Source organism: Lolium rigidum, chromosome 1, assembly GCF_022539505.1.
Source record: "Lolium rigidum isolate FL_2022 chromosome 1, APGP_CSIRO_Lrig_0.1, whole genome shotgun sequence".
NCBI lineage: Eukaryota > Viridiplantae > Streptophyta > Magnoliopsida > Poales > Poaceae > Lolium > Lolium rigidum.
Window position 1 is genome coordinate 266,903,049 of NC_061508.1, and position 25,625 is coordinate 266,928,673.

At 44.7% G+C, this 25,625-nt stretch overlaps 3 protein-coding genes across 5 annotated transcripts; 2 read left to right on the top strand and 1 right to left on the bottom strand.

Annotated features, from left to right (window-relative positions):
* Nucleotides 1-3,761: 3,761 nt before the first annotated feature.
* LOC124683659 (40S ribosomal protein S24-1) lies at nucleotides 3,762-5,662 on the top strand. Its single transcript, XM_047218134.1, has 4 exons — nucleotides 3,762-3,946; nucleotides 4,025-4,195; nucleotides 5,232-5,318; nucleotides 5,424-5,662. The coding sequence occupies exons 1-4, from the start codon at nucleotides 3,821-3,823 to the stop codon at nucleotides 5,454-5,456; spliced, it is 417 nt and encodes a 138-aa protein (XP_047074090.1). The 5' UTR covers nucleotides 3,762-3,820; the 3' UTR covers nucleotides 5,457-5,662.
* A 1,063-nt stretch (nucleotides 5,663-6,725) lies between these two features.
* On the bottom strand, nucleotides 6,726-10,808 carry LOC124693582 (tRNA A64-2'-O-ribosylphosphate transferase). Of its 3 annotated transcripts, none has more exons than XM_047227080.1 (7): nucleotides 10,536-10,808; nucleotides 9,892-10,032; nucleotides 8,460-9,170; nucleotides 8,235-8,338; nucleotides 8,050-8,158; nucleotides 7,646-7,705; nucleotides 6,726-7,346 (listed from the first exon to the last, which is right to left on the bottom strand). In XM_047227080.1, exons 1-7 carry the CDS (start codon nucleotides 10,804-10,806, stop codon nucleotides 7,177-7,179), a joined length of 1,566 nt encoding a protein of 521 aa, XP_047083036.1. In that variant the 5' UTR covers nucleotides 10,807-10,808; the 3' UTR covers nucleotides 6,726-7,176. The 3 variants fall into 3 exon arrangements, with proteins under 3 accessions (XP_047083036.1, XP_047083030.1, XP_047083024.1); XM_047227074.1 differs by having other exon boundaries at nucleotides 8,235-8,332; nucleotides 8,460-9,174; nucleotides 9,869-10,032; XM_047227068.1 differs by having other exon boundaries at nucleotides 8,460-9,174; nucleotides 9,869-10,032.
* Nucleotides 10,809-12,654: 1,846 nt separating this feature from the next.
* LOC124683660 (probable protein BRICK1) lies at nucleotides 12,655-15,037 on the top strand. The gene is made up of 2 exons (XM_047218135.1): nucleotides 12,655-12,801; nucleotides 14,714-15,037. The coding sequence occupies exons 1-2, from the start codon at nucleotides 12,666-12,668 to the stop codon at nucleotides 14,833-14,835; spliced, it is 258 nt and encodes an 85-aa protein (XP_047074091.1). The 5' UTR covers nucleotides 12,655-12,665; the 3' UTR covers nucleotides 14,836-15,037.
* The last annotated feature ends 10,588 nt before the right edge of the window (nucleotides 15,038-25,625 follow it).

Below are 25,625 nucleotides of genomic sequence, written 5' to 3' on the forward strand. Positions count from 1 at the left end.
GGCGGAGCTAGAGAATTTTCCACCAGGGTGCATACGGGTGCCACATCAGGTACAAATTATTTTTTACAGGGTGCATACATGGTGAAAAAATGTTGTTATACAAAGAAATTTGTTTTCACCCGGTGTCATGTGCACCCCCCAAGCAAGCTGTAGATCCGCCAAAGCTCGCACATAGATAGATTGGCATGCAGGTGTATGATTTGGCGTTATCGCTCCATTACATCGTAGAAAATGTAAAAGACTTTGTTGAGGATGGGATTCCCTGCCCGATGAGTCTGGCTAGGCTATTAGGCACCTTTGTTCTAGCTAGGCTTTACGGGCTAATGGGTTAGCCAGGGTTCGCTGATATGTTGTTGCTTAACCTACCTTGTACATTTTTTTATATATGTAGTGGAGCACAAAGGATGACATGCGCAGAGCAACGAAGGTCTACTCCACCTAACCGAAAAGGATAAGTCTTGCTGGCAAGTCGGCTATTGATACGTCCAAAACGTATCTACTTTCCCGAATACTTTTGCTATTGTTTTGCCTCTAATTTGTGTATTTTGGATACAACTAACACGGACTAACGCTGTTTTCAGCAGAATTGCTCTGGTGTCTCGTTTTTTGTGCAGAAATTCAACTTTCAGGAAAATCCTCGGAATTTATGTCGAAGGGCTTATTTTTCCAGAAGAATCACGGAGCCAAAAGGGCAGGCCCGGGGGAGGCCCAGGCCCCCCAGACACTAGGCCGGCGCGGCCTGTAGGGGGGGGCGCGCCGCCCTAGCGTGTGGCCCCCTCGGCCAGCCTCTGACGCCCCCTCTGGACTACTTAAGGGTTTCGATCTAAAAACGCGAGAAGGGGAAGTCGAAGTCGCCAGAAACCATCCAGTACGCCGCCACCGTCGCGAAACTCCGTCTCGGGACCAGAAACTCCGTTCTGGCACCTCGCCGGGACGGGGAATTGGAGGAGATCATCGCCATCATCACCACCGACGCCTCTCCATCGACCACCATGTTTCTCCCATCCATGTGTGAGTAATTCCCCCGCTGTAGGCTGAAGGGGATGGTAGGGATTGGATGAGATTGGTCATGTAATAGCATAAGATTGTTAGGGCATAGTGCCTAGTATCCGTAATTGGTACTTTTATGATATTGTTGCAACTTGTTATGCTTAATGCTTGTTACTAGGGCCCGAGTGCCATGATCTCAGATCTGAACATGTTATTGTTTCATGATTATATGCATTGTTTTATGATCTTACCTGCAAGTTGTATACACGTATTGTTGTCCGGAACCCGAGGTCCCAAAGTGATAGAAATTGGGACAACCGAAGGGGAAGGCGGTGATATGAGGATCACATATGTTCACGGAGTGTTAATGCTTTGCTCCGGTGCTCTATTAAAAGGAGTACCTTAATTTTCAGTAGATTCCCTAGAGGCCCGGCTGCCACCGGCTGGTAGGACAAAAGATATTGTGCAAGTTTCTCATTGCGAGCACGTACGACTATATATGGAATACATGCCTACTGATTGATTAGTACTTGGATACCGTTTTATTATTATCTGCAAATGCCGTACCTTGATTGTTACATGAGTTTCTCTCATCCATGCAACGCCCGTTCATCCATCCCTGTGCCTACAATATTTTAATCCTGTTGTTTACTATAATCACTACTGCTATCTTTGTTACTCTGCTCGTCGTTATTTCACTACGCTACCGCTATAAAACCGTTAGTATCGATAAACTCTTGCGAGCAAGTCTGTTTCCAGGTGCAGCTGAATTGACAACTCCGCTGTTAAGGCTTTCAAGTATTCTTTGTCTCCCCTTGTGTCGAATCAATAAATTGGGTTTTACTTCCCGCGAAGACTGTTGCGATCCCCTGTACTTGTGGGTCATCAGCTATCGTGCAGGGATTCAGGATAAAAAAAATCAAAGAGACCACATGAGCACATAAGGTCTGGTCGACCGTACAAAGAAGAACACATCCCTAGTGCTTTCACTTCAACAACAAAACCCAGACGCCTCCAAACTAGGGAAGGATTTTGCGAGACTCGAGGTACCCATCACCAAAAACATCATTTTTTCAACAAAACATAAACTACTTACGATGTAGTTGTACATGTGCTAGATGATGTTATTACCTGTCGGGTTCCCCCTCTCTGTCATTCCTTGAAAAAATCCGCACATGTTTGCGGAACAAGGACTCGCCCACATGGCGTTGGAGCAGCGATCCTGGCTCTAGAGATGCATGTGTTACCCTAGGAAGATGAATAAGCTGGTGGCATTCTCTCTGTGAATCTCCATGTAACTCTCTCTTAGAACCATGAGCAAATGGAAGGAGTTGCATTACATAACAGAGGCATCTCCTTTCTTTATGTTAGGAGGACAATGCAACTTCACATTAAATTTGAACCCCACCCCTTTGCCGATGATTTAATAAGTTTTTTTTAGAATTTCAAAGAAGTTTATTTTGCGAAGTTGTGGGAGGTAGTCCCTCGGGTTCATATTAATTGACCTAATATGGATGTATCTAGACACATTTTAGTTCTAGATGCATCCATATTGAAGTCAATTAATATGAATCGGAGGGAGTCGTATAATTGTATAGGTGCTGCAATTAGGAGTATGTAGCGGTAATGGTTTGGTGGTGGGAGTCTTTCGACGATCTAAGTACCCTCTTCGGGAATATAGTAATTCAAATCATTCTTAGAAATAATATGTAATTTAACATAATGCAACTATAAGAACATACTGTGGAAGAACACATGGAGGGCTTACATGCAATCGTTTGGCTATGAAATATTAAGAACCCTCAATTATACAAAAATTTACATAAGAAGGATGATACACTTATTATTTTGCAGGAACAAGAGCACTGTGTCCATTTATAGCAAGAAATAGGTTCACAATTCAGAAATACATAGTTTCAGGACATTGTTTTGTAGGAAGTACTTGGGCCTTTACACGGGGAAGTAATTTAAGAACATTCTTTCCTTTGTGGCTGCAAAATGTTTTGTGATGTATTTGCACCTGTTTCACTTTTGTTTCTTCGGGCGCGAATTTTTGGCACATGGGTGCTATGCACCCCATTAATTTCAGAACTCGTGGTAAGTCAAATATTGAAAAAATAATTCAAATCCTCCTAGAAACAAAAGATGATTAAGTATAGTACTCATATAAAAATGTTTGTGCTCGAAATGATTCCCATGGTATCCTAGGAAAAAAAAGACATAATCGAGCAAGCCCCATTTCCATGTATTATTCACGCTATATTCGTCGTAAATTTGTTTTTTTCCAAGATACCATGGGAATCATTTCGAGTCCAAACATGTTTATACAAGTATAATACTTAACCATCTTTGGTTCCCAAAAGGATTTGAATTTTTTATTCCTCTTTAAATTACAATTTCTTTTTTAGAATGTCGTGGGTGCTTGGCAGTTGGCACCCATAAGCATGGATGCATTTTCCTATTTTCGTCCCTCTTCCTTTCTCGAGGGAACCCACTCTTCTTCTTTGGTCGTCGTTTTTATTGGACATTGCTGTGGGCTGTGTAACATGTGTTCTAGGAATAATTGGGCCTTACACTGGAGGGAAACAATTCCTTCCGAAATCGGTCAGATCTTGAAGGCCCATCACGCAAGAAAAACAATACCAGGACAGGAAGAGCCCAACTCGGCCCACAGACGAAACGATTAACTCGCTAGGGTTTCCCAACATATATACATCCTCACGCACCTCCGCCATCCCTCTCGTGCCTCCGCTTCTTCCATTCTCGCGCCGCCGCCGCCGCCGCTTCCTCCGCAGACAGCTCCCCGCGAAGCGAGGCCGCACCACCAGCCATGGCGGACGTCAAGACCAACACGGCGGTCACCCTCCGCACCCGCAAGTTCATGACCAACCGCCTGCTCGCCCGCAAGCAGTTCGTGCTCGAGGTCATCCACCCCGGCCGCGCCAACGTCTCCAAGGTCGGAGATCTCACCCCCCCTTTCCTCTGTGCTTGTTACGTTTTCGTGGCGGATGTTTAAAAGGTCGTTTCTGCGCAGGCTGAGCTCAAGGAGAGGCTGGCCAAGGTGTACGACGTCAAGGACACCAACTGCATCTTCGTCTTCAAGTTCCGCACCCACTTCGGAGGCGGCAAGTCCTCCGGGTTCGGCCTCATCTACGACAACCTCGAGTCCGCCAAGAAGTTCGAGCCCAAGTACCGCCTCATCAGGGTACGAATCGTTCCGCACTCGTTTATTCTTCGCACTGAAAACTCGTCTTCGTTTCCTCTGTGCTCACTCAGGGATCGTAATGTGGTAAACTTGTTGCTTCTCGGTGATTTTTAGCTGTTCCCTTAGTTAGTCACCGTTCAGTTCGAGTTGAGATAGCTAGGTTAGCTTGCCTATATTTTGTGTTTCACAACTAACCTGATGAGCCAATCTAAGATTTAGCGGGTTAGCTTATAAAATGGAAATTGAAAGGGCTAGTTATGGTGGGTTAGCTTGTTCTACCTGTTTGGTTGGTTGTTTTACTCATGAGTTAGTCATGGGTTGCAGGTTGAGTCTTTGTTCAGTTCAACTTAATCTCTGCCCAATCCACTGGTGTTTGGAGAATTAAGTACAAGACTTAACCATATCATTAATCTATTGTGACCTTATTGCTCAAGTTGTGGCAATATTGTGCTGTTTGCTGTATCTCTACCATTCATGTTGGTAAATTAGCTAAAGTATTGAGGATACACATAAGTAGTTGAGCTGAATGTTTGTATGGGAGATGCCTCTATGTGGCCAGCACTACAGTTTTACTGATGAGCTTAATGTGAAACTGAGCTAGTTGATTAGTTATCTTTGTTACCGAGCTCGGTGACCAGAGTTATATTTGTTCCTAATTGCAGCATCATGGCCTGCACTTATGTTTATTCCAAAATCTATTTATAGGAAACAGATAATGTTACTTGGTTGAAATAATGCACATCTTTTGTAGCGTGGCATGCCTACTGTATGAAAATCATAGACCTGTATTGATGTGTCTGTTTATGAGAAAGTTTCATTATCTCAACATGTGTGTCCGTAATTCTGTCCAGATGGCTCACGCTGCTACTCTGTTGCAATGTATAGATCTGTGATTTTACTGGGATCATTTACATGTTTGAATTTTCTCTTATTGATTACTGAGATCATTTATGTGTTTGAAGTTTCTCATACAAATGCATGATTTACTCTTTACATTTACATGTTGAAGTATCTAATATCTTGGTATTCTCCACAGAACGGTCTTGCTACTAAGGTGGAGAAGTCCCGCAAGCAGATCAAGGAAAGGAAGAACAGAACAAAGAAGATCCGTGGTGTCAAGAAGGTCAGTTTCAGCACTGCATTTCTCACGCATGTTACTCATTGAACCTTGAAATGCATTGTTGGTTGAGCATGTGACCAAATATGTTTTCTGTGCTCCATTTTGCAGACCAAGGCTGGAGAGGCTGCCAAGAAGAAATAAGAATATTTCTGTCTTTCCATATGTTCACTATCAAGCTTTGCTTTGTTTAGGATGGTATCCTTGTGGCAGTGTTGCTGAATGCTTAATTATAACTAGAAAAGACTCGTGTCACCACCTGTGTTTTGTGAGGCATTTGTAGTATCTTCTGCTCAGATTTTGAGGAACTTGTCATATTATCAGATATACCTGTTGTCACTGGTCTTTTAGTTTGTTTTCTCCGTTTTGTGATTCAGTTTTGTCCATTGAGAGTTCGGAATTGCAGTCCCAGGTTAGTTGCAGCTTGACGCAGGCAGAATATGCGTTGTTTCTCAATTCTTATTCTACCAGGTAGATTACTTTTTGGGCTTTTCATTGGCCAATATGAGATGTGTCCAATTGAAATCGCATTTTCCCAAGCCAGTGTAAAACCAGAACGAAGCTTGCTTAGGTTCTGTAAACCAGTCCTGATGTGGGGCTATGATATCCTGTGCTGCAAGAGCAAAGGAAAAAACCTTACGGCATTTCAAATTACAAGGTTTACAGAAAAAGTTAATATGCATCACCGTTTTTTTGTGTGTATACAGTTTTTAGATCACAAAAAATCTGCTATTCGAGGTGCTCTATACAGTGATGTCCATCGCAATTCGATGTTGACATATAATTAAACCTTCCATTTCAATACAGATAGTTTCATACATAGACACATCGATACTTCAACAGTTTGACAAGTTGGCGTCCCAAAACCCGTTGTCCTCCAATTGCTTCGATTGGAGCAATTTTTTTTTTGCCTTTGCATATAAATCACCTGTTGGAGATGCTCTTAGCGCAATTTAGATGATCCTTAGACAAGTTAGCTAACATGATACCAAATGGAAAACCTCATTTGCACATTTCTCTTGCCAAATTCTACAACATGTTTTATACTTCATGATCGTTTTGCCATCACAATAATTCCAAGATAAATATTAAACCATGTATCAACAGAATATCAAATTCAAACAGTGCTTATATTATCACAAATCCTATGACATTTTCACGAAATGATCGGTAGTGAACAGGTGGGAAAGAGATGTGGACAATGATCATCTCATTTCCATTTCAAATTTGAGATGGGGTTGGAGTCTCTTGAAAGTTTTGAACAAATGAAAGATCCCATTGGATTGCTATTTTGTCTGGAGCCCCAGAAAGAAAAAATGAGATGGGTTTGGGGCTTCCCTTGAAGCAATCTGTACATTGAAACTAGCATATAAAATTTCAATGGTTCTCATTGTTTGCATCCTCGTTGTTTCTTCCTCAGTAACAAAGTGCCCAAGTAGCAAACAAAAAATGATAACACTAGGTGCTGATACAAATAGAATATCAAATTGTCAAAACAGAGGCTCCAATTACCACCAGGTACCAACAGGAGAAATCTACAATAGTTAGTTCCTCCTTTCTGTTCACTATTAAATCTCAAATCTTCAATCAGTATTATCTCTTGCTGAACTCTGATACCAAAGCGGGTTTACCCTGTATTTGCCACGCCAGTGCATATTGATTTACATTGACCTGAATAAATGCTGATCACTATGAGGCCATCTCCATGGTGTTGTCCGAGACAACCTGGGATCATTAATTCTTGATGCACTAGCCAATCAACAGTGATACTGATAAGCCATATCAGTTCCCTGTGGCAAATGATGAGAATGGAATACCTCATCGGGTGCATTTTGCAGGGCATGCAAATAGCTTATGACCACGACTAGCAAGATAGTTGCTCCTTTTCGTTGCAAAGGAAACTATAGACCTGTCTTAAGTTCCCTCTTGATGGCCGCGCATTGACAGCATACTTGCAAATGAATACTAGTCTCTTCCTCATCTCCAACTTTGTAATGTCTCTTTTCGCAAAAGAATCACCACAGTCAAAGCATCCTTGAGACAGATAAGTACTTATTAGTTTCATATAAATAGACTCGCTATATATACTCCCTCCGTCCAACAAAGGATGTCTCAACTTTGTCTAAATTTGGATGTATCTATGCACTAAATCACGTCTAGATACATCCAAATTTAGACAACTTTGTCTTTAACATTTTTTTGGCCACTATTTAACATCTTTATGTTCATAAAAAGAATTCAGTGTGTCATGCAGCCATGCGGATTTATAAGAGAGTGAAACACCCCTTTTTCTTGTAAGAAATAGTTATGTTCACATTCATGATTATGCTTACCGCTATCATTGAATAACCTTGTTATTATTGCCAAAGCCACACAAATGCTTATATCTTCACCTGAAAAGGTAAAAAGGAAGAACTAAGCCAAAAGGACAAACAGAACCAGATACAATTTTCTTTATTTTATTCAGTAAAAATTTCTAACAAATATTTCTGAAAATAATCCCCATTCTAACTTATTTCTAAAATGATGTGTGGCATGAACTTTACAAACCATGGGCGTCTAAACAAAACACCTTTCGGCTGCATCAGCATCCGTGGGGTCCAATGAACATTGGATGCCGACATTTAGTGCTGTGGCAAAGGAGCCACTCTACCAAATAGGTTTGTCATCGTCTGCCACACCACCGACAGTGGCACAATGGTAATTTTTAAACGGTAAAAGGAAAATGAAAACTCACCAGTTTGACAGCACAGTAGCATTTTTCCATCTGCGGTCAATTTTTTCTTTGCAAAGTTAATTGCTCTTGGGAGATTTTTCAACAAAGAAAACCTGTCATCCTTGGAACCCTGCCAGAATTGAAGTATACAAGTTGAGAATGTTTACATACAGAAAGCGCCAAGGGTTGAAGAGAATATCACGAACCACAATAGGTAGCTCGAGGTAAGAATTTTCTGATGAACCACAAGGCGATCTTGATGTGCTATCACAGTTCAGTATGCAGTCCACATCAGGCAAGCCATCTGCAACTACATGAAAGACATAGAGAAATAAGTATCATCAGGGCCCATTACTGGTGTCAATTAAACTTTAATTCCTAAACTAATAGCATAGGAGTAAAGATAGCGCGCATCCACTTAATCGTTATACCTTGCCTGGTAGATGATACTGCAAGGTTTGATGCCCCAATCCAGAAGACAATATGACCATCACTGGAATATTGTGCATTTGTTGGAGCAATTGCTGAAGGGTCTGGGTTCATAGATTGTGTGATTGTGGTATGATCTCCATGACAATAAGGATCATTATGGCTCGAGGACTTTAGATGCTTCACTGTAATTTGGGGAGAATATTCACCTCTCTGTGCACGATAAACCCTATCCTTTTCAACAATATCAGCAACTAACTGATTACACAGATCTGGTCCACCATCAAGTAGATCATAAGAATGCTTCCAAAATAACGCAGGAGTTAGGCCACGTGCCCAACTCTCTTCATCATCTCCTGCGCCTGGAATATAGCGCCAGCTGTACTCTGAAGACATCCTTTGTGTAGGTACTGTACCTGATGCAGATGCTGAAACTAATATGATGGGAGTGAATTCCCATAACCCATGCTCGGGAACTTCATTTAACCAAATGCGTGTACTTTGTGATATCCATAGTGGGCGTAGTGGTTTCTGCAAACCTAATGAAAGAGAATGAATGTCTGCACCGCACAATTCAAATTGGTCTGCCCATTCTTCAATACGCCCCTCTATAGCATTTTTCTCGGTACCAAGAACCCACACAGGAAGATGAACTGAGCTATCCCAGTTTGATGAACCGGAGTACTTTTCCTCATTCCCTTTTGGTACAGCAACTGACTATCAGATAAAATTACAACAAATGAGAACAACAAAACATAGAATTATATTATTCTTAAGAAAAGAAAACAAGCAACATGAAATACTGATTCAAACAACAGACGAGGAAGATATAGTAATTCAACTACTATACAAGGTGTTATGAGTTATGACTTCATCCAGAAAATAGTAGTGTTGATGATTGTTAATACGGAGTAATAAAGTGAATAAATTGTTAAATCATGACATTAGTACCACGCAGTCAGGGCCATAAGCTATCATAAAACAAATAAAAAAAACATGACAGCAGTGTTATTTCTTTGGCACTTGATTGGGCTGCATGGAAATCAGAAATCCACACCACAACACCTCACTTTACTCTCTCTCTCCACAGTCAATACTTTGGTTGCCACAGGTTTTTGTTGGGTTTCGTCTCCAGCCTACACCAATTTCCTTGGGACAAAAGGCTCCGTTCTTGTTGCTGTTGAAGCAATGTTATTTCTAGTACTGGACTGTTTAGTTTTCTAGAGAAATTATTTGCTCCCTAATATCAACTGAATATAAGTATAACACTCAACTGGGCATATGTAACATGCCGTTTACCAAAAAAATTACATCGACAATGTGAAAGCCTAGGCACACAGAAAAAGAGAACAATGGAAATTAGAGGACATGCATGCATATTCGAATAAATCTAAGCAATTCATGTACCAACCATTGCCGAATTCAATCCGCTACCTTGGTTGATAGCTCGCAGCCGATGCCTCTGAATGGCTCGGTTCAGGACACAACACCAAATCGGTATGGTTTTTGACATACTATCAGGAAATCGCTTCCCTTTCCTTGTTGAATCGACTATTATGCATCCTCCTCTTTCCCCTGTCCGAAAGGCCAAAACCAGAGCAAATTAAGGTCACCATAAGCAAATTCAAATATGAGTGAACCAAAGAAGCAAAGTTTCTACACCTAGACAATTTGCAGTTGCTGTCTTGCGTTGTGAAATCTAGTTAGATAAATGCCGATTACATTAAGTTGATATGGCTAAATACCAAAGAAGATATGATTGACCTAACTGCTGTTACAACCAATGGAGAATAGGTGGTTTTTGAAAGAAAAAATGGGGGTACTGCAATGCTAGAACCCAAATCCTAATTCTGGATACCTAAATAGAACATTTAGCATAGCTCACTTCAGAATAACCACAAACTATAATTTCAATCATGTTTGAAAGGAAAGGGACACCTTCACCTGCATCAGTTTTGAGTTTTGAAGTAGGCACTAAATCCATATATTTCCAATACGGTATAAAGAACAGCCGAATGCAAACTTGGCATGACAATTTCCGGATGGTGAACAGATATAGAGCAAAGATGCATACATACCGGCGAGGAGGGCGAGGTGGAGATTGAGGCGGGCGGTGGAGAAGCCCCAGTTGCCGGCGTGGCCGTCGGTGGACTTGAAGTAGCAGGTGGCGGCGAGGGCGCGCGGCTGCGTGTACCAGAGGCCGCAGCGGAGGTTGGCGACCAGCGGCAGCGCCGGCCACAGCGCCGCGATCTCGGCCACGAACGCCGCGTCGTCCGCCACGCTCCGCAGCGCGTTGTACAGGGTGCTCTCCCGCCGCTTGATGCGCCGCGCCGCCTTGTATATGCTCATCGTCCCCTCATCGGTTGCTGGCTCTGCCGCCGCCGCCATAGTGGGAGGATGCGCTGGCCGCCGGGTTTCAGAGCAGAGCGGCGGCTTAAGAGGGAAGGACCGGTTGGTCCGAGTCAGACACAGCGTCGAGGTTGCAGGTAGAGTACGAATTTCGACAGTACACGGTACACGCACACGCTTCACAAATCCCAGATTTGACACTCTCATGCGGAATATTTTTTTAGTATAAGGCGACTTCGTCAATATCAACTTTTAAAATCTATCAAATTAATTTTTTAGACTCAGTGTCTCGGAGGTACTTATAAGGATAGGATGTGCGTGCATTGAGGTGAGTGCATGTATGTTTGTGTCCTCTATTGTGTTTGGCAAAGAAAAAAAAGTTGATCCTATGTTCCATAATCCAAATTTGCTTCTTCTTCATAACGTTCATAAAGCCGACAGTAAAACTAGTACAGTACCATTGGCCCCATCCTCGACACCCGAGGAGACCGAAAAGTGACGTAGGGTTTGATGGTCCTTCGGCGGGTAGGGTCGCATCTCCTCATCTAGAGTTTAGTCTCACGGTTAAAATGACAAGATGGTGACATCGCATGACAAATAATAATGTCACTATCATCCCTTCCCTATTCATTCGGGGCTCTCTCGGCTCCGCTAGGCAGGGACCATCGGGTGAGGGTGGTGCCAGGCAATTCCGTTCTAGATCCGTTGGATGCTTATTTTTAGGGTTTTGATCGTGGCTTTGACGGGTTGTGGTGGGGTCAAATACTCTTTCCACAACAAGGAGATACAAACTTTGTTGCTTTGTTGATCAACAATCTTCATATATGGACGTGCGGTCGAAGTTCATATGATCTTGAGGTGTTAAGGAACCTTTAGGTGGCATCGTCATAGGGCGAAGCAATATCATATACTGTACATGCTCAACAAGGACAGAGTTGACAACGCACGATGTACCAAGATCCAGTCCTCGAAGATGGGAACAACCCTACTTCTGCCTTTGTTCTCTTATTTTCTGAATGCAAGATTACGAGCGTATGATGGTGCCTAATAAAAGCGATCTACTCTCACAAAAAATCTACAAAATCTTGTCATTATGTCGATGTAGAGCCTCTCGACCTGCAGGTGGTGTAGTAGTGAAAATACCGTTTGGTATCCAGATCTTATATAGGTGTACTCTAGACCTAGGATTGCTAAACCCATCGTGGCCGGATGACATGTCCATTTCAAGGTAGTTTGCCCCTTGCATTGTACTATGAATGAAGAATAGAAGGGGTACAAAAGCATCACCAAAACAAAAATAACCACTAACCCACAAGAACTCGACACTCTCACCGTCAAGTCTAGTCGTGTAACCATAAACAATTCACTATATCAAGAGCCACATATTGATCCCTCTGGGTGGAACCATGAGAATTCATTTCGTACCGTGTGATCAGTGTTATAGTGGCTCCATGCGGTGTTGACTCCAACGTCGTAGACATCTATGCATATTTTCATGTGTGCACATACACAGGTCTTGTTGTGGTAAAAGTATGACCTTTTTTTTTAGAGCAGAAAATATATAAGGGAAGCTTAGTTTTTTTTTTCAGAGAGAATACCTTTTTTTTTTTGAGGGATTTCAGAGAGAATACCTTAAAGGTCTAGACCTAAGGCCTACTATTCACCGTCGGATGCAGCACAACTGATGGGCCGGGGCCCAATAGATACGAGCAAATGGCCAGCCCACAAACCCAACCCAAAAGCCCAGCCGAAGCGTAGCGTTGAAACGAAGGGAGAGGCAGCGACTTCTCCATAGACTCGTAGGTAGGTGGGGGGAAGGGAGAAGAAGAAGAAGCATCAGCAGCAAGGGGCCGGCGGCAATGGCGCGCGCGGGCGGCGGGATGGGGAGCGCGGTGAACGTGGGCATCGCGGTGCAGGCGGACTGGGAGAACCGCGAGTTCATCTCCAACATCTCCCTCAACGTCCGCCGCCTCTTCGACTTCCTCCTCCGATTCGGTGCGCCCCTCTCCCACCTCCCAGATCGACCCCCAACTCCGTTTCCCCATTCTGGCTGCTCGCCTGCCGCAGTAGGGTCGAACTGGATCTGCTCTAGCTGAATTGACTAGATGGTAGACAGATAGATCGCCTCTCTGACCGACACCAGCTGAGCTCTGTCTGTAAATCTGCGCTCTCCAACTGCATTCAGACCAAAGGAAGTGCCGCTCCAAGCCTTGATTCTTCCGTGTAGGTCGATCGAGGAGCGACGACGACGGCCGCCCCATTAGCAGCCCCCCTTCGTGTCGCCGATGAGGTTCGGTTCAGTTACGCGTAAACTGGCCACCATTGTAACTCCTTGACGGTAGATGATAACTGATGGATTGCTCTGTGTGGCTTTGCTGTTGATCTTTGGCTGTGTGTAGATAACAGATGAATGCCACCATGATTAGTCCACGGCTCCACGCCCAGTGAGCTTTGGCTCATTCTCCTTGTGTGCCTCGTACTATCATCTGCAAATAATTTGCCTCTAACAATACTAATATGGTAACAAGATGCATTTTGCAAGTGTAGAATCCAACTTCTGCGTAGGAAAAGTTGCACTGTCACAAGTGTATTTCCAATTCAGTATATTTATTTTAGCCATATATATCTGGAAAATGAAGTTCCTTGGTCAAACTTGTTCCGTGTAGTTGAGTTTATTCTGCGGCTAACATGAAAACACACTTGTCCACTATAATCAGCCAGTCGCCACTATCGTAGACACGCAGCACAACACGGGATCCCAGACCGTTGCAATTGCTGCACATTTCACACCAGTTTCTAAAAACCAAGTGTGATGTTGAGAGCCCACGTGTGCTGAGGGCACATTTGCAGCACGACCTTAATAGTATCTCTGAACTGCGTGATTTGTCCTTCTCAACTTGAATCCCCACTGTCTCTCTTCCGGTCTCCCCTGTTGTGTCGTGTATGGTGGCACCATTGGAAGCTAAGGGCTAGAAAATTCGCCCCTCATCTTCGGTATGTGAAGTTGGCAGACTGTCCCAACACAGAGGGATCTGGGGTGGCACAGGAGAGGGCGTCAAAACATGAGCTGTTTGTGCACGTCACCCTGCGCCATGAAGCTCAGAGGGGATGGGAGCAAGCTTGACGGCGGAGGCAACGGGGGATGACGAGGAGGAGGTGTGCTTCAACGAGGCAGCAAGGGAGAAGCTTCTCCGGCTGAGGGCATGGCTGACGCCACCGGTGAGGCCACGAACGTGCAGTGTCTTCGTCAACAACGAGGGGTCGATTGTTCATGTTCGCACAATTCAACAGCAATGCCTGAGGTTCCTTTTATAAATATGCCAGCAGCCCAAGGATCTTGTTCCTCTATTTACCATCCGACGACCCAAGTATTACTGGTGCAGCTGGTACACATGATACATTCTCCTGAGGCTTGAGCTTCCACACTCATGTAATAAGTTCTGTGAGATTTTGCTCATGTCCAGGTAATAATAACTCTGTATCCTCACAAACAAATGTTCTTTTTAGACTTTGACCATTGCCTGGCAGCCCCATTGGCAATGCATGAACATGGTCCCTGGTACTAGTTCAGTTCAGGCATGGCCATATATAGGCACACCCACAAGCGATAAGGTGTTTGCTACAGCTATGCCCATGTTTTCTGCTCCTTCCGACAATCGTTCTAGTTATGGTCAATTCATGATATCCTTTAGCTATATAATTGTCAATTCATGATATCCTTTAGCTATATAACCTGTGAGAAGAATCAGATTGGCGTCAGCTTTTAGCTTTGAACTCTGCTCGATACATAGCAAAGTCGCACAACTATATAACCATTTGTGGGTGCAGAGTAAACGGATTAAGGAATCATTCAGATAATTAAAGACGGTGGTAGCCTCGCTAACCCGTTTCGTTTGTCTCGCTGCAGAAGCCACGACAAAGAGCAAGTTGGCGGCTTTGAACGAGAAGCTCGACAGCCTGGAGCGGAAGCTGGAGGTGCTGGAGGTCCAGGTGAGCAGCGCGACCACCAATCCCTCCGTCTTCAACTAGCTCGAAGCAGGGACAATAACATATGGAGGCAGCTGCTGAGCTTAGCTAGGGTTTCGGAGGAAATATTATGTATTCTAGCTTTGTGCTGTGTGTTTGTGTATGTGCAGTCTCCAGTCTGTGTATGTGTGTACTGGCGACTGCTTTGGCCGTCCATGTATTACAATTGATTGCTTTTCTGTGTGTATATGTGGTCATTGCTTGATGTGGTCGAGAAACAAAGCTAAAATTAACCCGGAGCTAAAATTAGCTAGCTGGCTATCTAGGCACACGGCCATCCATTGGTGCCACTGCTGCGGCCGGCCGGCGTCTGCGGCGCTAGACCATATTAAGATATTATGTGTACACATATATATATATACAGATGGATGGAAACCAGGCTTGCATTCACCTCCACAATATGTATATACACATGGAGGCCACGAAGAAAGTCGATGAGATCTTGAAGAGGAGCAAGCTCGAGGAGTTCATGGAGGCCATGCCTGTTCTTGTCAAACATTCCCTTGCCAAATAAAATGAGGACCTAGTCGCGCTCCATGCCGTGAGTCGACAAGCACGTGCAGGACCTCCATGAATTTCTCGGCCTTGTTGCTCTTCGCCTTCACGCCACGCGAGGAAGCTCTTGCATCGGTGAGTTTGGCTTTTGCGCCCGTCTCTGAACATGTATGTTAGAGGCGTTGTGCATCTCAATTCTTCATGTTGCTGGCAGAAGCAACGCGAGCTTGCATTGGTCAGTCCCTCGTTGTCGTGTTAGATCCTAGTAGGTACTCCATCCGTTCATAAAGATAAGATGTTTTGGAACTTCAGTTTAAATTTAAACTCCCAAAACGTTTTATATTTAGGAACAGAGGTTGTACTATTCAAATTTGAGTGCTTATACACGATCGCTGATCCTACTAAGTTCTTATATATTGTCAGAGAAATCTGGTTACTTGCAACAACTAAATCACGCCTTGACCACAAGAATGCAAAGCCACATAGTGCTATCAAACCTGAAACTGGTCAAGAACTTCTGAACGTGTTACTTGTAAAGAAAAAGAACGTGGATAGCCTTCCAGTTGACCTAAATAATCTGATGGTTAGAGCAATTCCAATAATAGTATGCCAATTGCTATAATATATAAGTCAGCCATATCATCTATAGCTAACTTGAGCTCAACATATACAATAATGAGCTATAAAAGTCGTAGTACTTTTACAATACATGCCCCACCTTTTAGTCTCACATAGTGCCTAGGAGCACGTGCTAGAGTATTGCTACAAAGATAGTAGTCTCACTCCTCTTCTCTCTCCTAATCTCTCTCTTCCAACTAAGCAAATTTATAATATTTTATCTCTTATAGCCAGCTGACTGTACCTTATTGTACTTGCTCTTATGGGATAAGCTTTTATTAATGTTGCTCTCGACGAGCTTCCCCACGAGTTTCTCCAGGGTATCACGTGGCTTATGCTTGAGCAGAATTCAGCCAACAAATCTCTACACGATTTATTTGAGAAAACAAATTCAAATTTTTCTCATCACGCGTGCTAGATCATCACACGGATACATGTTCACCGACCGCAAATCATGTCACGCATTTGTCCGCAAGGTGCATTCTATCTGTGGTGTCAATATCTCAGCTAACTTCCAGCAGAAAACGGACAGGAGCTGAGTATTCACTCGCTGTCAATGAAATTGCCATCTTGTCACTCCCTGAGGATGCTAGCTAGGCAGTCTGTTTCGCAAATTTGGCGTGTCTCGTGTGATTAAAGGTTCCTGTTTTTGTAGGTATAAATTTTGCTTTCATCCAATTTTTCCGTGTCCATCTGAATTTCAAGAAACTTCTGTACATGCTGTCGGATCCTACTTACGGTTTGTTGATCTTTTGTTCGTTAACAACTCTTGTTGAAGTCGACAACCCAGGCGGCGGAAAAAAGACACAAACCAATCTAGGGTTCCATCCTCCTCGCCGGCGATACCGTCGGTCCGCTCCGCCTCCAGTGCCCTTGGGGCTTTGGAGGTGTGGCGGATCACGGTTCCTCACCGGCGGGGAGTTTCCGTTTTTATTTTAGTTTGCTTTTCGGTCTCTTTTTGGGATGGTGAGGCGGCGGCTACATCCTGAAGTCAGAATAAGGTCCTCCCCGCCCTATCCTCGCTCCGGTGGTGCATCTAGCGCTGACGGAGGGCGTGTGGAGTTGTGTGCCCGTCGGATCTCCTGGGATCTGGTCGGTTTTCGTGTTTGTTGGTGTTGTTTCATGTCAGTCTCTCCCGATCTACGGTTGTCATCATTGGCGATGGTTGCTGCTCTGGTGCGCTGGTCCTTTGGGACCTTAGCATGACGACTTCCCGTCTGTCTACTACAACAAGCTCTACTACGACAAGCTTTGCCTGACTCCGGCGATGGAGGGGCGAGGACAGCGGCGCGCCTTCGACTCGTGCTAGTGTTTGTAGTCGTCGGTAGGTGGTCCGAGTACCAATTTGTAATTTTCTTTACTTTTTGGATTATTTGTACTACTGTTGATGATTATTAATAGATCGGTGGATTTCTCGCAAAAAAAAAGAAGTCGACAAGTCGTACAGAAACAGCTCGCCAATCATTTTACTTTCATGCCCAGGTAGCTTTCCACACCAAATAGCCAACATGATACTCATTGCAGGTGGTCATTGGTTATATTTTGCCGCATTTTGTTGCTATATTGATCAAGGTATTGGATGTCAAATTGTTCATTCCGTTTACGTGTGGACTATCCAGAAGTATCTTTCCAAAGGCCAAGGAGTATACTAATGGGTGGACATACCAAAGAGGCCAGATCATATATAACAGAATCTATCGTGTGAAGAAGTCTTCTAAATTATACTACTGAAGAGCTTCCAAATACTTGGGATGGTGGAGGATTGCTATCTTCAGTCAAAGAAACAATAGTAATAAAAGATATCTTGTGTACATATTCTGTGATTGTTTTTTGGCTGAAACAGGATACTTATATTTACTTGCTCTGCATCTTTTGTCAATTTATTGCTCTAAATGCAAGCCAACTTCAACTTAATATTTTTCCACACTTCAATTTTTTCTCTTTTACTTCTAACCTAAATGGGGAAATCATCCGAGCTGCTATTTTTTTTTTGGTGAAGTTAGGCGTACTCAGCATCCTACGACTTGAATTCTATATGCAAGTGCAAAATCTCCCTGATGGCCAATCTGCTGCGAATCAAGACAGACAAGGTCGATCAATAGTACACCTCATTTGCTGGTTGTCTGGTTTTGGCTTCTTCCACGCTTGTCATAGGAGTATCGACTTAACAGCTTCCGTGAAAACTAACCATCAACATGATATACATAAATCATCACGCTCTTCTCTTCATCGCATTAGTTTACAGCACCGATCTGATATGTTCAGACTCGTGTCCATGCTTGTTTGATAAAAATGATTAATGCCAGACTTGTTTCCATGCTTGTTTAATGAACATGATTAATTATGTTTTATCTCAGCAACCGAACAATAAAAAAGAACATCATTTATCTCCACGTTGCTGACGCCTACGCTTGCTGTCGCAGAAGCAACGCGAGCCTGTATTGGTCAGTCCCTCGTAGATTTTAATAGAACCCCCCCCCCCCCTACATCGTCGTTGATTTAGTACAAAATTATATTAAATCAGCGACAACTAATATGCAACGAGGGAATATTTGGATTCAGAGTGATTGCACGGGACTGGTGATCCTACCAAGTTACTTACATATTGTCAGAGAAATCTGGCTACTTTTAGTAACTAAATCATGCTTTGACCACAAGAATGCGAAGCCACATAGGTGCTACCAAACCAGAAAGTGGTCAAGATCGTTTTACTAGTGAAGAAGAAGAAACAAGGATGGCGTTCCAGTTGACAGAAAAATATAATTGAACACACCTTGACCTATATAATCTGATGGTTACGAGATAAGCTTTCTTAGTTAAGCTCTCGACGAGCCTTCCAACGAGTTTCTCACAGGTATAAAGATCTCCTATACGATTATACCAAGTTTTTTTGATGTCACTTGTGCTTGATCAGAGTTCAGCCAACATATCTATAAAATTTTCTACATCACGTTTGCTAGATCAGCACACGAATACACATTCACCGACTGCAAATTATTTGTCACTCGTTTGTCAGCAAGGTGCATTCTATCTGTAGTGTCAATATCCTAGCTGCAGCTATCTTCCAGCTGAAAACGGACAGCAGTTGAGTATTCACTCGCTTTCAATGAAATTGTCAGCTTGTCACTCTGAGGACTAGGCAGTCTGTTTCTCAAATTTGACTCTCGTGTGAATAAAGGTTCCTGTTCTTGTAGCATAAATTTGGCTTTCATCTAATTTTCGTCGCGTATATCTGAATTTCAAGAAACTTCTGTAACTACTGTTGGATCCTACGTACGGTTTGTTCCTCTTTTGTTCGTTAACAAATCATGCTGAAGTCGACAAGTCCCCGCTCCCTGAAAACCCTAGGCTCCCACCCCCCGCTCCCCCTCCTCCGCCGCCGCCAGAGGTCCCGCCGGGCAAAGCCCGGGCGGTGACGGCGGCGGCGGGGCCTCTACCTCGCGCGGTGGCGGCTTCCTCTTCCGGCGGCGGCGGTGCGGGACGCGGCGGCGGCGCTCCGGCGGCGAGGCGCGCGCAGGAGGCCGGCGTTCGGCGCATCTCCCGGTCGGCGGTGGAGCTGCTCTCCCCCGCGAGGGAGGCGTCCCCTGCGGCGGCGGCCGGGATCTCAGGGCCCGCCGTGGCTGCAGGCCGGCGCGTGGACGCCTGTAGGCGTCGGCTGCTGGGCACCATGGAGGTGTCGGCGGCCGGCCGGGCGGCGGCGGGCTGGAGCCTCACCCTCCAGTCCCCGTTCTTCGTGTGGTGAGACGGAGGTCAGCACCTCCCTCTCCGACGTCGGCAGCGTCGCTTCTCGACGGCGATGTGGCCAAAAGGCAGCTCCTTGCGGCGCTTCTTCGATGGGCTTGGGTTTGGCAGCAGGACCGGGGAGAAATCCCTGCGTAAGCTGGCGACGGCGACGCCCGCGGGCGCCGTCACCTTGTTGGAGGCGTCGCCATGGTGTTGCTCGCTCTTCCCCGCTTCGAACATCGGGGGAAACCTTGATCCGGTCTTCGGATCGGGCGGCGGCGGCACGGCTGTGTCGTTTTCCTTCTTGGAGGCGTCGCCTAGATGGTTCGGAGTCCTCGGTGCGCCATTTGGAGTCGGTGGTGGCCGCCGCTCAGAGCTTGGGCTCCGGGGCGCTATGTACACCGTCGGCGGCTCTTCTTCGTGGTCGACGCCTCCTTCGATCTGGTTCAACCCCGCCGTTCACTTGCCATCCTGGGCACTTTTGGGTGGGCGGTGCGTTGGCTTGTGCCATCTTGAAGTTGGAGTTGGCTTCCCGGAGTTCCTTTCTTCGGTCGTGACGCGGCCCAGTAGCTTAGTGTTTCGTCTCCTCTGGACGATGCAAGGCGTGTTTGTCGTTCGGCTGGTGTGGGTTGTGCTGTAATCCGTGTGGCGTCGTGTTTGTATCGGGTTGCCTTCGTTGGCGTTGTTCGGCCGTCTTGGCCTCTTCTTCTATGAAACTTGATGCACCTTCCAGGGTGTATCCTTGAAAAAAAGTCGACAAGTCATACAGAAGCAGCTCGACAATAATTTTATTTTCAATCCCAGGTAGCTTTCCCCATCAAATAGCAAGCATGATACTCGGTGCAGGTGGTCATTGGTTATATTTTGTCACATTTTGTCGCTATGTTGACCAAGATATTGGATGTCAAATTGTTAAGTGTGTTTACGTGTGGACTATCCAGAAGTATATCTTTTCAAAGACCAAGCCACCAAGGAGTATACTAATGGGTGGATAGACCAAAGAGGCCCAGATTTATCGTGTGGTCTTCTAAAGCATACTGAAGAACTTCAAAATAGTTGGATGGTGGAGGATTGCTATCTTCAAAGAAACAATAATAAACCACCTATTAATTTTTTTTTTGGCAGAAACAGGGTACTCTCTGTATCTTTTGTCAATTCATTGATCTGATTGTAAGCCAACTTCAACTTAATATTTTTCCACACTTCATTCTCTTTCTTTTATTTCTAGTCTAAAACGGGAAAACCCATCAGAGATGCTTTTTTTTCCTCTAGTGCAAAATCTTCCTGATTGCAGTCTGCTGCGAATCAAGACAGACATGATCGATCAATAATACACCTCATTTGCATTTTTTTGAGGGGAAATACACCTCATTTGCAGGTTGTCTGTTTTTGGCATCTTCCAAGCTTGTTATATCAACTTAACAGTTTCGGCGAAAACTAATCATCAACATAATATACTTAGATTATTCTGATTTTGTCCTCGTCACATTAGTTTACGACACCGAGCTGATATGTTCAGATTTCTGTCCATGCTTGTTTAATCAACATTATTAAGTGCTACCACAGAAACAGAACATTAGAAAAGGAACATCATTATCGCGGAAGATACACCGTGTAGTAAATTTGCCACATGACACCGTTATTTTTTTGGCGTTTGCTAAAACACACCGCTCGATTGGGTCTTTACCAGGTACCATTACAATTATGTGATACATTTGCCAGAACACACCACCTGGCTAAAAAGGGAAAGCTTTGCACTTTGTCTTCAAAACCAGTCATCACAAGAAAAGGTGTAAAACTTTCCGTTTTTAGGCTGGTGGTGTGTTCTGGCAAATGTGTCACAAAATTATAATGATACCTGGCAAAGACATAATCGGACGGTGTGTTTCATCAAATTCCAGAAAATAACGGTGTCCTATAGCAAATTTTCCCTTTTTGCTATAGCAGGTGCAAAATGGCTGTGATCAATGACTGATCATGGTCCTTACAACAACAATTACTACGCATGGTGTTGACGGAGTGTCTGCCGCCAAGAAGCTAGATCCATGGCTTACTATATATGGAGTTAAGGAGTTTATGTCCTGTTTGGGTGGCGAGCGTGTGTATTTGGCTACTTATCGATTTTCTTTTTGTCCCGTGTAGCTTTGTCACACTTATAAGGTGGCTGATTTCTGTTTTAGCTTGTTGCAATAATATTTGATGCGGAGGTCAGGATTATTAAATATATCTTTCATTTTCCAGAAAATGAATAGCATGTCAAGGAACGCGGCGAATCTCCCGTGCATGGTTTTTAGCCATAGATTGATCCGGTGCTTTGATATTCATTTGCCTATGTTTCATCGAGTTTCATCAAATTTGTGTCAAGTTCAGGAAAATGGAACCGAATGAACCACAAAGAAAGTGAGTGTAAGGACATCTTCAGCGGGCCGACCCAAATCGGCGACCCAAACGGTCTGTTTTTTGTCCCTACCAACCCAAACGCTATAGTACGGATCAGGATGCGTCTCGTGGTCCGGCTGGGCCGGACAGAGGGCGCAGCGGTGCGACTCATTTGGTACGGCTCAATTTAGAACGCAGTTTTAGAAAACAAAATTTGATAGAAATTTCATTAATTCGAATATAATTTACATAGTTGAAAACTAAACCCTAAACTCTAATTCAATCGCCGCCATCTTCTTCGCTGTCGGAGACGAGGTCGACTAAGGGCAGGGGCGCCCATAGTTGTTGCACCCAAGCAGGCACCTCTGGCGGCGCGTACTATGGAGGCGTCATGTAATGCGGCGGTGGTGGCGCCATCTGTCCGTCCCATGCGGCCTGCGGTGGCGCGTGTAGCAGCAGTGGTGGTGGCGGTGGAAGATTGGCGACGTGCTCCGCCACCATTGCCGAGAGCTGGACGACGTCCTCCAGCCCCGGCCACGACCACTTGGCCTCCTCCTCTGCCTTGGAAAGTTCCATGGCGGCGGCAGTGGCCACCTCCTCGTCGTAGTCCTCGGGGACGATGACCTCTAGCTTGGCAGCGGGGAGAGGCGCCGCGTCTTCCATCTCCTCGTCCACGTCCTCCTTGTCACCCTCTTCATCCTCGTCCTCGCTGTCCGCGGGGGGAGGGGGGGCTCACCGCGCTGGAAGTCCCGCTTGCCGCGGATCGTGCGGCGCGCCTCATGCTCCTAGGCGAGGAAGGCACGCCAGAAATCCTTCCGCTGGTACACGGGCTCGTTCTGCAGCGACTGAGGAAGCCGCCCGATGCGGAGGCGAATCTCATCGCGCATAGCCCGACCGTCCTTCGGAGGAGGTGGCACAGGGAGGCTCCCCCTGTTGAGGTGCAACCCGTGTGGCAGGGAGACGCCTCTGTGGCGGCAGGGGATGGCCCTGCGACTACCGTTGTTGCGTCTCGTGTACATGCATGTAGCGCCACTTGTGGCCCGGCTGGTGCGGGGGAGGCTGATGCGTGTAGTTGACACGTCCGTTGGGAACCCCAAGAGGAAGGTGTGATGCGCACAGTAGCAAGTTTTCCCTGAAAGAAACCAAGGTTTATCGAACCAGGAGGAGCCAAGAAGCACATTGAAGGTTGTTGGTGGCGGAGTGTAGTGCGGCGCAACACCAGGGATTCCGGCGCCAACGTGGAACCTGCACAGCACAATCACAAAACTTTGCCCCAACGTAACAGCGAGGTTGTCAATCTCACCGGCTTGCTGTAAACAAAGGATTAGATGTATAGTGTGGATGATGATGATTGTTTGCGAAGAACAGTAAAGAACAATTGCAGCAGTTTGTATTTCAGATGTAAAGAATAGGACCGGGGTCCATAGATCACTAGCGGTGTCTCTCCCATAAGATAACAGATGTTGGGTGAACAAATTACAGTTGGGCAATTGACAAATAAAGAAGGCATAACAATGCACATACATATATCATGATGAGTACTATGAGATTTAATCAGTGGCATTACGACAAAGTACATAGACCGCTATCCAAGCATGCATCTATGCCTAAAAAGTCCACCTTCAGAGTTATCATCCGAACCCCTCCAGCATTAAGTTGTAAACAACGAGATAATTGCATTAAGTATGGTGCGTAATGTAATCAACATAAATATCCTTAGACAAAGCATCGATGTTTTATCCCTAGTGGCAACAGCACATCCACAACCTTAGAACTTTCCGTCACTTGTCCCGATTTAATGGAGGCATGAACCCACTATCGAGCATAAATACTCCCTCTTGGAGTCACAAGTATCAACTTGGCCGGAGCCTCTACTAGCAACGGAGAACATGCAAGAACATAAATAACATATATGATAGATTGATAATCAACTTGACATAGTATTCAATATTCATCGGATCCCAACAAACACAACATGAAGGATTACAAATAGATGATCTTGATCATGATAGACAGCTCACAAGATCTAACATGATAGCACAATGAGGAGAAGACAACCATCTAGCTACTGCTATGGACCCATAGTCCAGGGGTGAACTACTCACACATCGATCCGGAGGCGATCATGGCGATGAAGAGACCTCCGGGAGATGATTCCCTCTCCGGCAGGGTGCCGGAGGAGATCTCCTGAATCCCCCGAGATGGGATTGGCGGCGGCGGCGTCTCTGGAAGATTTTCCGTATCGTGGCTCTCGGTACTGGGGGTTTCGCGACGGAGGCTTTAAGTAGGCTGAAGGGCAGGTCAAGAGGCGTCACGAGGGACCCACACAACAGGGCCGCGCGGCCAGGGCCCAGGCCGCGCCGCCCTGGCGTGTCGTCGCCTCGTGGCCCCACTTCGTGATCCTTTCGGTCTTCTGGAAGCTTCGTGCAAAAATAGGACCCTGGGTGTTGATTTCGTCCAATTCCGAGAATATTTCCTTACTAGGATTTTTGAAACCAAAAACAGCAGAAAACGGCAACTGGCTCTTCGGCATCTCGTCAATAGGGTAGTACCGGAAAATGCATAATAATGACATATAATGTGTATAAAACATGTGAGTATCATCATAAAAGTAGCATGGAACATAAGCAATTATAGATACGTTTGGGACGTATCAAGCATCCCCAAGCTTAGTTCCTACTCGCCCTCGAGTAGGTAAACGATAACAAAGATAATTTCTGAAGTGACATGCTATCATAATCTTGATCATACTATTGTAAAGCATATGAGATGAATGCAGCGATTCGAAGCAATGATGAAGATAATGAGTAAACAAATGAATCATATAGCAAAGACTTTTCATGAATAATACTTTCAAGACAAGCATCAATAAGACTTGCATAAGAGTTACTCATAAAGCAATAAATTTGAAGTAAAAGCATTGAAGCAACATAAAGAAAGATAAAGTTTCAGCGGTTGCTTTCAACTTCAACATGTATATCTCATGGATAATTGTCAACACAAAGCAATATAACAAGTGCAATAGGTAAACATGTAAGAATCAATGCACACAGTTGATACAAGTGTTTGCTTCTTAGATAGAAAGAATAGGTAAACTGACTCAACAATAAAGTAAAAGATAGGCCCTTCGCAGAGGGAAGCATTGATTACTATATTTGTGCTAGAGCTTTTCATTTTGAAAACAAGAAACAATTTTGTCAACGGTAGTAATAAAGCATATGAGTTATGTATAAGACATCTTATAAGTTGCAAGCCTCATGCATAGTATACTAATAGTGCTCGCACCTTGTCCTAATTAGCTTGGGTTAACACGGATTATCATTGCATAGCATATGTTTCAACCAAGTGTCACAAAGGGGTACCTCTATGCCGCCTGTACAAAGATCTAAGGAGAAAGCTCGCATTGGATTTCTCGCTTTTGATTATTCTCAACTTAGACATCCATACCGGGACAACATAGACAACAGATAATGGACTCCTCTTTAATGCATAAGCATTCAACAACAGTTAATATTCTCATAAGAGATTGAGGATTAGCTGTCCATACTGAAACCTCCACCATAAATCATGGCTTTAGT